The following is a 12,708-nucleotide window of genomic DNA, read 5'->3' as shown; positions in this document are numbered from 1 at the left end:
AACATCCTGTAGATGTAGATAGAGAAGAAACCAGCTCAATATACTCGTGCGTTAGTCATTAGATTGTTAACATCTAATGGATCATTGATATCTGTGCGAACAGGGTGCACTACAATTTGTCTATTTCAAATCATTGGGTTAATTTGAAAAAACGGACAGCACAATTTACTTTCAAACTTGTAAAGGTAAAATTATGCATACAGGCGCGCCTTGGCAATAATACCAAGCTCCATACAAAAGTGATGCTTAATGGCACGATTGTTCAAAGGAACATATAACAAAAACTTTTCGCGATACATTGTATCGTATCCAATCTGACGTGTTGGCAAATAAATGTTACACGGAATACCTTTCCAGATATTCGTCATTCTTTGTTGCATGTTTTTGAAGCGGGTTCAAAAACACGCAACATGTTGCCGAGTAAAATGATTCGCGGAAAGTTGTGTTGCGCGATATGTTACACGGTCAAATACTATCTACGATACAATGTATAGCAAAAAGTTTTTGTTGCATGTTATCCTGGGTTACACCACCTTTAAGCAAAAGGACCAGGTTTCGAACAGGGATCAGGTTTTTTTCAGGTGTTAATACTTTTTATAGCCAGGTGACCTGGCTTTCTTAGCATTAATCTGTATTGGTGAAAGAAAAAATTACTTCTGACGAGGTTGAACCGTTGGTACCATTTTCAGTGAAACTGCTGACACACTCATACTCATAATTGTAAACTGCGTGAAGCAGTCCGTATCTACACACTGACGAGTAAAGTCAGTCACATGTGAAGCGCATTAGATAGTGCAAATTCTAATCTTTTTAATCCATTTTAATCCATTTTTAATTATTTCCCAAATTTCTCACTTGAGTTTCAAAAATTTGGACATTACGCGTGGCGGTTTTTTCGAGCTTCTATCGTCTTCCACGCCCCCTCCCTCTCTTCCAAAATCCCCTTTTCCCTCGAGATTTTCCCCTGCCTCTGTGCCTTCCACCGCAATCATTCGACGGTCGCTTTGCGTTGAAAAAGGAAAACTGGTTATCAAAGTCGACATTACTCTCAGAGTTCTCTCCAATCAGGGTGAAAGTCTTGATCGGGGAATCGCTTATCTCGCGAGGGTTCATGGTTATGACGTCACCGCTAGGCGGGGGAGGTCTTTCGTTACAAGGCTGTACTCTGCCTTCATAGTCCATTCTGCAACATAATGGGTTATCCAAATAAAGTTTCTGGGTTCAAAAATGCGAATGGGATATTTTCTAGGGCTGTTTTCAACGTTGACTAAAGCGGAGTAATAACACTGTTGTTAAACACATAACCTGTCACGTCACCTTACTGTTAAGTTTTTTTTACTGTCACGTTACCTGACGGTGTAGCACCCGCAAATGCCGTTGGTTTTAAGCGGGTTTCGGGTAATTATTACATTTGCGAGCGCTACAACGGTCACGTTACCTAGTCTGTCACGTTACATTACCGGTCACGTCACCTGACGGTCACGTTACCTAGTCTGTCTTGTTATCTTACATGTCACGACACCTTACATGTAACGTTACCTTTACACGACACCTTACATGTAACGTTACCTTTACTATCACGTTACCTGACGGTCACGTTACCTAGTCCGTCTTGTTATCTCAGCTGTCACGTCAACTTACAAGTTTCGTCACCTTTACTGTCACGTTACCTAGTCTGCCTTGTTATCTTACCTTTCGAGTGTGCTGGAACTTTTGCTTGTTGGTCCTATTTCTATACGGAAAACCAAACTCGTGAGAAGGTGAAGATAAATATCAATGGAATACATAAAACCAAAAGAACATGACAGCCGACAAGTTCAATAAATAAACAGTGATAACAGAGCATTTGCGTATTGCGTTTGCTCGGGCGCTTGCATTCAAGAAGAATTAAACATTTCCTGCGAACCAAGAGAACCTGAGAACCAACCTTTACGCTTTGTTTTCCCCGGCGTCACAGTCGATGCTCCCTTCCTCCTTAAGCACATGTCGCTGTGCTGGGCGAACTGTTCAACAGGTATCATCTGATCGCATAGGAAGCACCTCTCTGAGTCGTCATCTGGACTGCTGTCAGAGGGCCGGAATGCGCGTGTCGCCCGCGCTCTCTTTGCTTTCTTAGCGCTCTCTTTACTTAACGCACCCGATATCAGTCCCAGCGCTAACTCGTTTTCAAAATCATTATCCCCCAAATGGTCTTCCCAGGACCTTTTAGAGCCCTTTTCGACATTTTTCTCGGCGTGCCGATTTGGGCTCGTTTCAGTATTTGTCTTTGCATGCATTTTTTTGTTTTTACGTCTGGGTGAGATCTGAATACCGTAATTGGCCAGCATCTTAGCATCAGGATCGGAGTCTGAGGAACTGGCTGTCGCGGGACGAGAGTCTAAGCTCCCTGAGTGTTCATGAGAAGTACCGGTGGCTTCTTCGTTATCGCCTTCTTCATCACCTGACATCAGCTCGGACAGGGGTATGAAATCCTCTCCTTGAAGAGCTAAGAAGGGCACGAGGACATTCAGTAAGAACCACTGAAGCTCGCAACACTTCTCTCGTTACATTTACCGGGCCATAGAAAGCACGTGAAAAGATAACTCCCCGCTAAATATCGAATAGGTGACTAAAAAAACCAAGTGACTTTTTGAGTGGCAAAATAACCTCAAAAGTAGCTGCGTGCCGACACGCCAGAGAGCGACGAAAAAAATAAAATCTCTAAGTGAAAACAAACCCTTTCTTAAATTGAAAATTTCTGGATGATTTGTAAGCGATGGATAAGTTGGTTTTTGCTATTTTATTTTACCAACAAGAGCTGAAGCGCGCGCAAGATTGCTAGCCAAAAAGTCACGTGATTTCTTAGTGCCAGTCGCCTTGGAGGGAGGACTCTAGGGTAGCCTCGAAAATCCCTAGGAGACAAGGTAAGCGCGTCTTAGTGTCAAGCGATGGGTAGGACAGGAGAAAAAAGGAGAAACCATTTCCTTTTTTCAAGCCGACATGGGCGTTGCGTTATTCTCGCAGAGACAGTAACAACACATTACCAACACATTACTCAGCCGACTTACCTTTATTGGGTCTTTCTTTCTTTCCCTTCCCTCCATAAGTTATACTGAACTTGTTCCTTTTCTGGCTAATAATTAGATAGTAAGACAGTAAGACGAGGTGTGGATCGAGTGCTCTGAACACACGCGGACAAAGGTGCGGGTGAGAGAGCGCTGCTGAAACAATTACATGCAGTTAAACTATAAAAATAGCAGAAGACATTAAAAAGGTGAAAACACAGCAATCTTGGTTCTATTTTTATTTTGTTATTAAAACTTTTACAAAACCTGCAGTGAAAGTGTTTAGTTTAAGCTGGAGTGACAAATCGAGCGACAAAACGGTCAGGGAAATGTTTCTTGCTAAAAGAAAGTACAAGTCATGTGCGCCTGTAAAACAATATCAAAAACATAACTGCTCGCACACGGACTTCACATTCTCAGCTTTAAAAAGACTATGTGCCCTTCTTCAGAGATGTGTTTTAATACCGCACATATGATGATTTTAGTAGCGAGCTGAATCACTGCGAAAAATGAATCAATCTTAAAAGGGTTCTGTTCTATTGCCAGTGCATAAAATAATCTATGGTATAGATAATTTCCATGACAGTGTCCCGTGATTCGGATCCAGTGTCTTCAACAAGGAGACTCAAGGAGTCTATGTAAAGCCCAACATAGCAAAACACCTGAAGATAACCTTAATTGTAACATGGTTTAATACCAAGCATCAAGTCCCTCAACAATAAAATAAAGAAATATTCAAAACCTTGAATTATCCAGCCAACTGCGCTGTGATTCGTGGTCTCCATCATCCGGGATATTGACAGGGCTGCTCGATCTGTTTTGTGATTGGCTCGCTGGCTCTGAGCTTGATTGGCTGTCGCCGTATGATATATTTCGTCTGGCATTTCGTGTGGGGATTGCGCGTCTCTTCATTCTCTCGGCTTGGGGAGATCGTTGCACCACAACTCGCAGGTCTCGCATATTATCCTTCACTGGCGACGAAACACTGAGTAACAAAAACAACTCTTGTCTCATAGCAGCTCAGTGTGTTAGCGAGTCAGCGTATGGGGCCTCTCACCTCTGCAAAAACTGCTGCTTACCACAGAAATAAGGGACTTGCTCTAAGAGTTCACGTGACTGTTTGGGTGGAAAAACTAGCGTGCGCTAAGGCTTTCAGCTGCAAAATAACAGCAACATAAAGCAATTTTTTTTATCGATTAAGAAAAACGCCAGAAAAATTTCTTTTTCAGAAATGTTTTTTTTTTTTTCATTTGCAGATTTATTTTTTTCATTTTGGTGCTGATTTTGGCTCGAATTTGTCACACAAAAGGTCACGTGATCTCTTATTATATCCCCTATTATAGCGATTATATCATTGCGTTTTCTCCTGTGAGCCCACTTCACAACAAGCTCACGACTTAAGTTGCAACGGTCAAATATGCAATACTCTTGTCCAATTAAGGAAGTTGCAACCAATTGACCGAAATATCTCACCAATTTCTGGCTGGCACGGGCGATACCGCTGTACTGCTGCTTGCAGGTTCACATGTTGCCGCATGGTTCTGTATTGTGTCCGCAGGAAAATCGTGGAAACATATTGGACAATTGACCATAGCCGAGCTCTGTTCCTGGGCCATCACCATTGAAGGATTTCCTTGCCCTGGGGACTGCGCTTTGGTGTTGGTAGGACTGAAACGAAACGCGATACTTACTTCCATAGTTCATTGTATTTCATCAGTATAACGAAACGTGTGCATCTTAAAAAGTAACTCAACCTTTGGGGGCAGGGAGAAATCGTGAATGACAACAACAACAAAACAGCCGTGGTACAATCTTCAGTGATAGTGCTTCCACGCTAACTCGCACTCATGATAGTACGTAGATTATCAATTTGAATAATAAAAATAATTGTTCAGAATTCCCTACCTCAATCCACAGACCTCCTGGCTGTCGGATCCTTCGCTCTGGGATAACCCAAAGGGCTGAAGAGCAGCTTTAGAGGCCTTTAATGCCGCATCAGTACGTTTAGGTTTAGGTAAAGGAATAGAAGAACCATCAAGGGTGACGTCGGAAACCGGGGGACCTATGCTTGACGACAGAGCAGAGGGGGAGCTTGGTTGCTTTAAAGGAACTTCAGACTTCGGGAGACCAGGCGTGGATGAGGAGGAACGAGAAGGTGAAGTAGGGGAATCGTGAAGGAGATGTGCGCTGTGCTTGGATGCTGCCCTAAGACTGGAGCCTGGAGCTGATGCTGAAATTCCAAAGGTTTTAGATGTTAGAATCAGAGTCGCGGAAAAACAACAAAAAGATTGAAAGAAAGGTGGCAAACTGTACTGTAAGGTAATAGCAAAGCAGCAAAGACCGAGTTAGAGTATGCACGTCAGCTAAAATAAACAAAAGAAATTAGCATAGAAGGGCTAATTAAACAAAAGCGTTGCACGGGTGTAGTTCACGGGTGTAGTTTCACACCCCTGAAATAAAAGCTAAGCAAATATATAATTAGACTTTATTTATGCTAATTTATTTCAAATTCCCTTACACGCATAATAAAAGGATTTTATTTTTGTTTTGTTTCCGAAGACGTGATGGCTGAGGTGCACTGGGTACAGAAGGTGCAACAAGCTGGTCCCTTCCCCACCACAGGATTACCGAATAGCCCTTAATGAGAGACGGCTAGCAAGCTCACTACAGAGCATCCTCGGGAACCCAGGGCGACGAAGTCACAAGCACGAGAACGAGGCGGAACAAGGCCAGCGGAGGGGGAGGAGGAGGGGCTGGGGGGGGGAGGGGCTGGGGGGGGGGGGTTTAGGGGCTGAGGGGGGGGGGGGGGCTGGGGGCGGAAGAGAAGAAAAAGGAGCTCCCCCATACAATGAATCCCAAGTTATAGAACTCGCCTTTTTTCTTCCCTCCTGTCAGTTCCTCTCTGAGAAAATCCTCTTCATCACCATTATCGTGACCGTGTTGGTTGTTGTCCGCTGTTTTCTGCAACTTTCTTCCACTATCCCCAGCTGGTCCTTCGACCATTATAACCTCGTCCTGTTCCTCGTCCTCACTTAAATCGTCCTCAATGATGCGATGTTTTCTTTTCCGCACACTTCTCCTACCGATATCCCCACTACAGTCCCCCTGCTCAGGGCTTTTGCTCACAGGAGCGCTTGGGCTCCGGCTCATTTTGCCCGTCTGATCTTTTTTCCCGGCCTCTGTTTTAACTGGATTCGGGGTCTCTATTGACTTGTTAAGTTGGTGCGTTTTGCTCACAGCACCCTTTTCTCTCGATTCTATTTCGTCATGGTCAACATTTTGCGCTTCCTCGACTTCTAGGGAGTTTGGTAAGGTCTGCTCCTGCCCGACGACGTCAAAATTCGGGAACTCCTCGCCCATATCGGTGTCCTTATTCCCAGGTTCGGTTTTTACCATGAATTTAGCGCCCGCCTGTGTAAGCGCGGGCCTCATAAGGTCATCATCACTGCCACCTTCGTCAACACAATTCTTCGGTGGTATTGAGTCCGGTTTTGTCGATGATAAAGGAGCTTTATCATCTTCTTCTGTTTGCTCCATCCGCTGGGCATTTATCAGTCTACGACTCCGCTTGCTTGAGGTATTGTCTATTTGAATACGAAAGCAAAGTATTGCAAATGGCGCTCACTTGCCCATACCGGGCACTAGAGAAATTAGGGGTAGGAGATGGAGAGGAAGGGGACGCCCTTTTTTTCCCCAATAACAGAACACTTATATTTTTTCAAACGTGAGCGCAAACTGTTAATCAAAAACTACTACAATTAAATGGCTTAAATGTACAAAAAAGGAACAAAAAGGCGGTGCAAAAGTAACTTCGTGCTAATAGAAAGTGAAGTACTCTATTTGGGAAAAAGAAAAAAAAAGCTAATCGAGAATGAGAATGCTATTTTGTACGGTGAGGGTTGAGGTATAAATGAGATTAACAATGTCTCGGCTACGATAATCTTAACAATAGTAATCTGCTACCTGTAGGTTCATCTGCAATCCTCTTCAAAATATGACACTCTCTATTTGCCCCTCGCTTTCTCTCGGTTCTTGCATCCAGCGTGTCCCCTTTGCGAGGACCTACCACGACAGGTTTTCCCCACTTGACGTAAGATTTGCAGCGTGACTGCGCCTCCAGTATCCTTCTTCTGGTATGGTCCAGGAATTCCACGATAACTTTTGTGTACTGTAAGAGGTCGACGCCAGGCGGAGCACGACACAACCTTGCCCTGATGGCATCTTTGATGTTGTGTATGGGAACTATTGCCTTCTTGTATTTGCGGGCTAGGATAATGTTGGCCACCTATGATGAGTCATCAAGGAAAAGATAAATCTTATAACGATTTTTAAAGTACAGTACAGTTCTTTATGAACCATAGTCCACTAACCTTTTTTGCTTTAGAAGTTGAATCATCAAGAACTTGGTCCCTAACATATGAATAATCTCAAACTGAATAAATAACGGTTGTGGAATTGTTTTTTTTGTGTGTGTGTGTGAAAAAGAAGTTGGATACTAAATTATGCAAAATTGAAACTGAGAAGTTTTGAAGATTTTCAGATTCTGTGATTTTAACCCATTGACTCCTGGCTATTTTTGAGCTGAATTTACAAAAAACAGACTGAAAACAGATACCTCCCCCCCTATTCTGAGTTTTATACAGCCTGTCAAAGTCAAACACAGCTGCACCTAGTCAGCGGTATCCAAGCTTTCCAACAGTGCTTTGCGGTCCCCACTTTTAATCCCTTGTCGTTGTGCTGAAGCCAGCACAAGTTGATGGTTGCTTGTATTTTTCATCAAAAATACAGCTATGAGCATATTAGGAGAGTGTCTCAGGGCATCATGAAGTCTTTTGGGGCATAACTGAGTGCTTTGCTTATGGATATTTGCAAGCAAAGGTGGATTCATGGTGATTTTTTCTTGTTTGGCTTTGCCTGGATGAGAAAATAGTTTTCTAATGAATCACCACAGCTCTCCTAAATGCTGTCTTTTCTAAAACCAAATTGATTCCAAAATTGTTTACACTGCTATTCTGGGTCTGTATGACCTGGAATTTATTTGTTTGGCTTCGGGGTGAAAAGACTTATAAAAAACCATCTGACTTTGGGGAGAGGAGTGTTGACTGGCCCTCCCCTAGTGAATTTTTCCCTGGATCTCCCAGAATGCTTTTCAATCCGTAAAGGCATCTTCGTGGTTTTACAAGCCTTCAAGGAGTGGACATTGTGTTTTGAGGCCATGGAAATGAACCTGGAGGATCATAAAAAAGGTATCTATTTGTGTCTTGAGCTGTGTTTGCTGATCTCTCTCCCTTGTGTTGTATTTTGAGCATTTTATTGAGAGGGGTGATTCTGCTTTTCTTTCCTTGTTCGATTTGAAATTTGTCAAAGAACCTGTGCTATTATTTGGCTTAAGAGTAGTCGCCAACACCTTGGTTGGATGCATATCTTCAAGACCATTTATCCCTTAGACTGATGCCTGAGTATCTTTATCTTGTTGTGTTTAGTTTGCATTTATGAATTTTTGGGGTTGTGGGTACTTCCCAAAGCCGGTACAGGCCGGTTGAGGGGTCAATGTGTTAAGTAATATTCAAAATCATCCTGAACTAGTTTCAGTCAAAAGCCTTGAACTTATTTCCAACCAACTCATCTCATTATCCCATTAAACAGTACAAAACGTGTAAAAAAAATCTAAAATTGAGTGAAAGAAGTAAAAAGAAGTTTAACCATTTTAGAAATCTTTGGCATGAGATGTCATAAAATTATTACAGTACCTCCCCTGTTTTCTGCTGTCACTAGACTCTTCATCATCACAATCAATGACCATCTTCTGACTCCTGTTTTTTCCTTTTATGATTTTCTTGCGACCTGATTCCATTGGAATTACTGGACTGGGAGGCCCTGTTTCATCATCTGTAATGTCGTCATCGTCAGCAGGCAGCACAGTAGAACCAGTCTTAGAGCACAGTGGTCTTCTCTTCAAATGCTCTATGATAGTACCTGGTACTGATGTAAGTGTTGTTGTCATAGTTGAGCTAGAACCTCCTTTGGTGCGATGAAGTTTCAGTCTGTTCTTTGACCCTCTATTTGGTGTATAAAGAATTATTTTTTCAATTAGAAAACAATTTATAGATTAGTGCTTTAAAGAAGGCCAAACATGCCACCATTTTACGTCTGCACAACGCCAAGTGGAAAGAAAGCCAAAAGAAACCATTTCCATCGGCTGATTCAAGCAAGTAATTGAGAAACTTTCAATCAAATATCATTAATGAAGAATCAGACTTCATTCGTGGATGCTTTTCTTTCTTGTAAATGAACTGCTTTTTTTTCAATTGTAAACAACAACAAGGTAATGGTTGATCAGCATTCTCATCACAATAACAGAGAAGGGACTGCATTACTGTGTGTAATATGTAATGTTGTATTTGATCACCTGGCAAAGTCCTGGGGTTTCTTAATTGCTGCTCCTGCTGGAAGGGATCTCGTTCTAAGTGCTTCAAAGCCTGTTACATCATCTGTGAAGTCAGTAGGAGCAGATACAGCAGCGTGTTTTATTATTGAAGGGCTTTGAGGCTGATCATCTGCCTTAGCATCTGAAACCTGAAAAATTAGAACTAAAGTAAAATTAAGATAAACATGAACTAGATCTAAAACTTGACACTTAAAACTCCAATATTGTTTGGTGCAAAAATAATTGTTGTAGTTGTTTACGTCCTTCACACTTTAAAAGTTGAATGATTTTGTCTAAAGCACCTCCCTCTAATAAGTGCCACATGTTTTACTAATCAACTTTAAAAGCAAAGTAACGGAAACTACAACAGTACAGCTTGTCACAACATTTTATCATTGAAAGCTTGATTTGCTCTGGTTTTGGGACATCAAATTTAAGCAATTATGGTAATCACAATAACACAAGGAAAAGTAAAACTAATGCTGTAACAATATCTAATGGACAGACTATAACTGTACTGTAACAATATCTAATGGACAATCTATGGATACAAAATACAATATTTCCAATGCCAGGCTAACAATAGAAATACTCAACAACAAAAATAGTTTACAAGGAATTGTACCCAGCACAAGTAGAAGGCACAGGCAATATAAAAAAAAATGATGTTCTCTGCCAAATTACAACCCAAGCTGCTGTAAAATATAATTTCAAGTCAACAAAGGCTGTTTGCTGGTAGCCTCACCATTTCTACATCATCCTCAGGAGTTGCAAATAAATCTGGCGAATCTGCTCGTTCTTCCTCAACACTTTGGATGATTTCTGGTAAAAAACATCATCTTAGGGTTATCACAAAGTAAATCAATAAGTGACAAATGAACTGCTTTTTTCAGGTTGGGAGACTAGACATATTTACCTAAGATGGTCCTCAAAAAAGTTATACACCTATTTCAAGTAAGGTTGCTCTAAGAGAATCAATGTGTCGTAGCCCACAGTGCTTCATGGGTGACATTAGTGGCTTAATCTATGAAAGCCATTTGTTTATAAAAACATATATAAGAATGGGTTTATTAGTGTTGTTGGGGCTAGCATTAACTAGTAGCTTGCAGAAGTTTTCAATATTTTGATATGTTAAAGACAACAAGTAAACATACCAAATATTTCTGCTTTTATTTCTGGTTGTGAGCCTTGGATGTCTTGTCTATCGGCTCTACTGCTACAAGTCAATTCCTATAATCAGAACCAATTATCAGAGTGGAAAACTGGTTATGCTTCAAACAAACAGTATTTATGTGGTATGGCTAAAAATAAGACAAGCTGTAGAATAACAAGGTGATCTGTGTAAGCATTGGGAATGGGTATGGTTTTATGCCTCAGTTTGTGAAAGTAGCAGAGTAGCTCTTTTGCTCAGATGAAGGGATAATGCTAAAGATCAGCAAATCTACTGTTTTTACTGTTTTAGCAGAGTTATAAAACATACCAATTAAACTATTAATTTGCTTCCTTCAAACAAGTATATTTTAGTGTCTTTACATGAGCAATTTTTTACTCACTACATCACTTAGGTTGCCACACATGGCAAAGCGCTCTTGGTCGAGTTCTTTCTGGAGCATACTCTCTTCAATTGCTTTCTGGAAAAATGAAAAGTATCTGTGATGTACATTTGAATTTATAAATGACAGGAGTGCTAATGTGGTGCTCTTCCGTTTATTTTCTTATCGGAAGTAAGAACCAAAACAAACAATGAGACTGGACATTTTACTCATTCACTGACCTGAATTTGCTCCTCTTCACTCATATTTTCCTCTGCTAAACCTAGAATGTACATCATGGGCATAAGAGAGAAATCAGTACCACCCAATACAATAAAAAGAAACAAAATAAAGATAGAAAAGAAAGATTATCTAAGCATGGATATAATAAACAAATAGTACAGCAAAATAAATTTGGAATACAGAAGGGCATAGATTTTTTTCCCATCACTTCCCTCAGTGATAACCCTTTTTATCAAAAAAATCATTAAAAATGCTCCTGACAAACAATGCATATTATCTATTCCTTGCCATTTTATTAGAGACATTTTGGCCAAATCAGGGAGGACGAAGGACTGGAGATGCAATTTTACATTTTCACACTTGTTAACACATGTCATGTTCAAATCCCTTGCTCTGTATCAAATCTACTGTATACTTCAATCTAGAATTTTACTTTTGTTTTTGTATTTTGAAAGTTCCTAGCTTAACCAGTCCACTTCCATGAATGCATTTTGTGCAAAATTAGTCATTTGGGGTATTAAATTATGTTTTGTAGAGAGATGTGTTAAACCTAAATGTTCTGAATAGCTTGGAGTTGGATTCTGCTCACAACAGGGTAGCTTTCCAAGGGGGAGGATTTCATAGTTTTATTATTAGAATTTTGCTTTCCTCCTGCCCTTGTATTACCTTGGAAATTGTTGTTTGTTCCCCTTGGGATGTCTTTTCCAGACCGAAGCCATCTTGTTTGGTTTGTGCCTTCTTCATCTTGAAATTCAAACTGCAAGCACAATAGATGGTTATTATACTTTGTCCACTCCCCTTAACCCCCAGCATATGAGTTCTTGTTCTTGCGGGTATACAGTAGGAGGTGCTTGTGTTGGAACCTAATTACCCTTCCCCCTGGTAACCCAAAATGTCTATACTATGTATTTCACAAGACAGAAGCTTCTAAGAAAAGTAGGTGGCTGAGTTTGTACTAATTGTAACAAACACACAACTCTCTGTTCGCATAAGATGCTGTCTCCTGCTAAAACAATCATTTACCTATCTTATGGTACCCCTCCCTCTTGATATATAAGTAAGAACAGCTGTTTAAGGCAGCAATAAAAACAATAAACAACTCACAAATTAATGGTTCACAAGTAACCCCATATGTTAAGCTTGATAAACTTTGTTATTTATTATGGCTGGCTAATTCTTTTTATTTATTAGTGTGTCTGATTGACGTCATATGCCTTCTCTTTTAAATACTGCATTGCAAACTTCAGTTAGCTCACCGGGTCTTCATCGACATCAATGGTCTCAGTTTGTCCACGCCGTAAGAACCTCGAGATATCCTCACTATGCTCTTGTTTTTTTGCCTTTTTATCTCGAGATGGTCGCTTGGTGCTCATGATATGGCTTTTTTTTCTCTCTCACTTAGCTCAATTAAGTCCCCATGTTGTTGACAGAAATTTATCAGGGGAAAGTGATGGATAAAATC

The 12,708-nt window shown here is 40.8% G+C and overlaps 1 protein-coding gene across 1 annotated transcript; it reads right to left on the bottom strand.

Annotated features, from left to right (window-relative positions):
• Positions 1-39: 39 nt before the first annotated feature.
• Positions 40-12,637, bottom strand: LOC5506662. Its single transcript, XM_032375128.2, has 18 exons — positions 12,503-12,637; positions 11,913-12,003; positions 11,246-11,286; positions 11,025-11,102; positions 10,626-10,701; positions 10,217-10,293; positions 9,454-9,620; positions 8,795-9,103; positions 7,415-7,454; positions 7,008-7,329; positions 5,918-6,628; positions 4,950-5,274; positions 4,518-4,712; positions 3,787-4,029; positions 3,048-3,112; positions 1,928-2,485; positions 1,693-1,732; positions 40-1,183 (listed from the first exon to the last, which is right to left on the bottom strand). Exons 1-18 carry the CDS (start codon positions 12,617-12,619, stop codon positions 904-906), a joined length of 3,735 nt encoding a protein of 1,244 aa, XP_032231019.2. The 5' UTR covers positions 12,620-12,637; the 3' UTR covers positions 40-903.
• Between the last annotated feature and the right edge of the window lie 71 nt (positions 12,638-12,708).

The sequence above is a fragment of the Nematostella vectensis genome, chromosome 6, assembly GCF_932526225.1.
Source record: "Nematostella vectensis chromosome 6, jaNemVect1.1, whole genome shotgun sequence".
NCBI lineage: Eukaryota > Metazoa > Cnidaria > Anthozoa > Actiniaria > Edwardsiidae > Nematostella > Nematostella vectensis.
The sequence above is the reverse complement of the archived record's forward strand: the minus strand, read 5'-3'. Positions and strand labels throughout refer to the sequence as shown.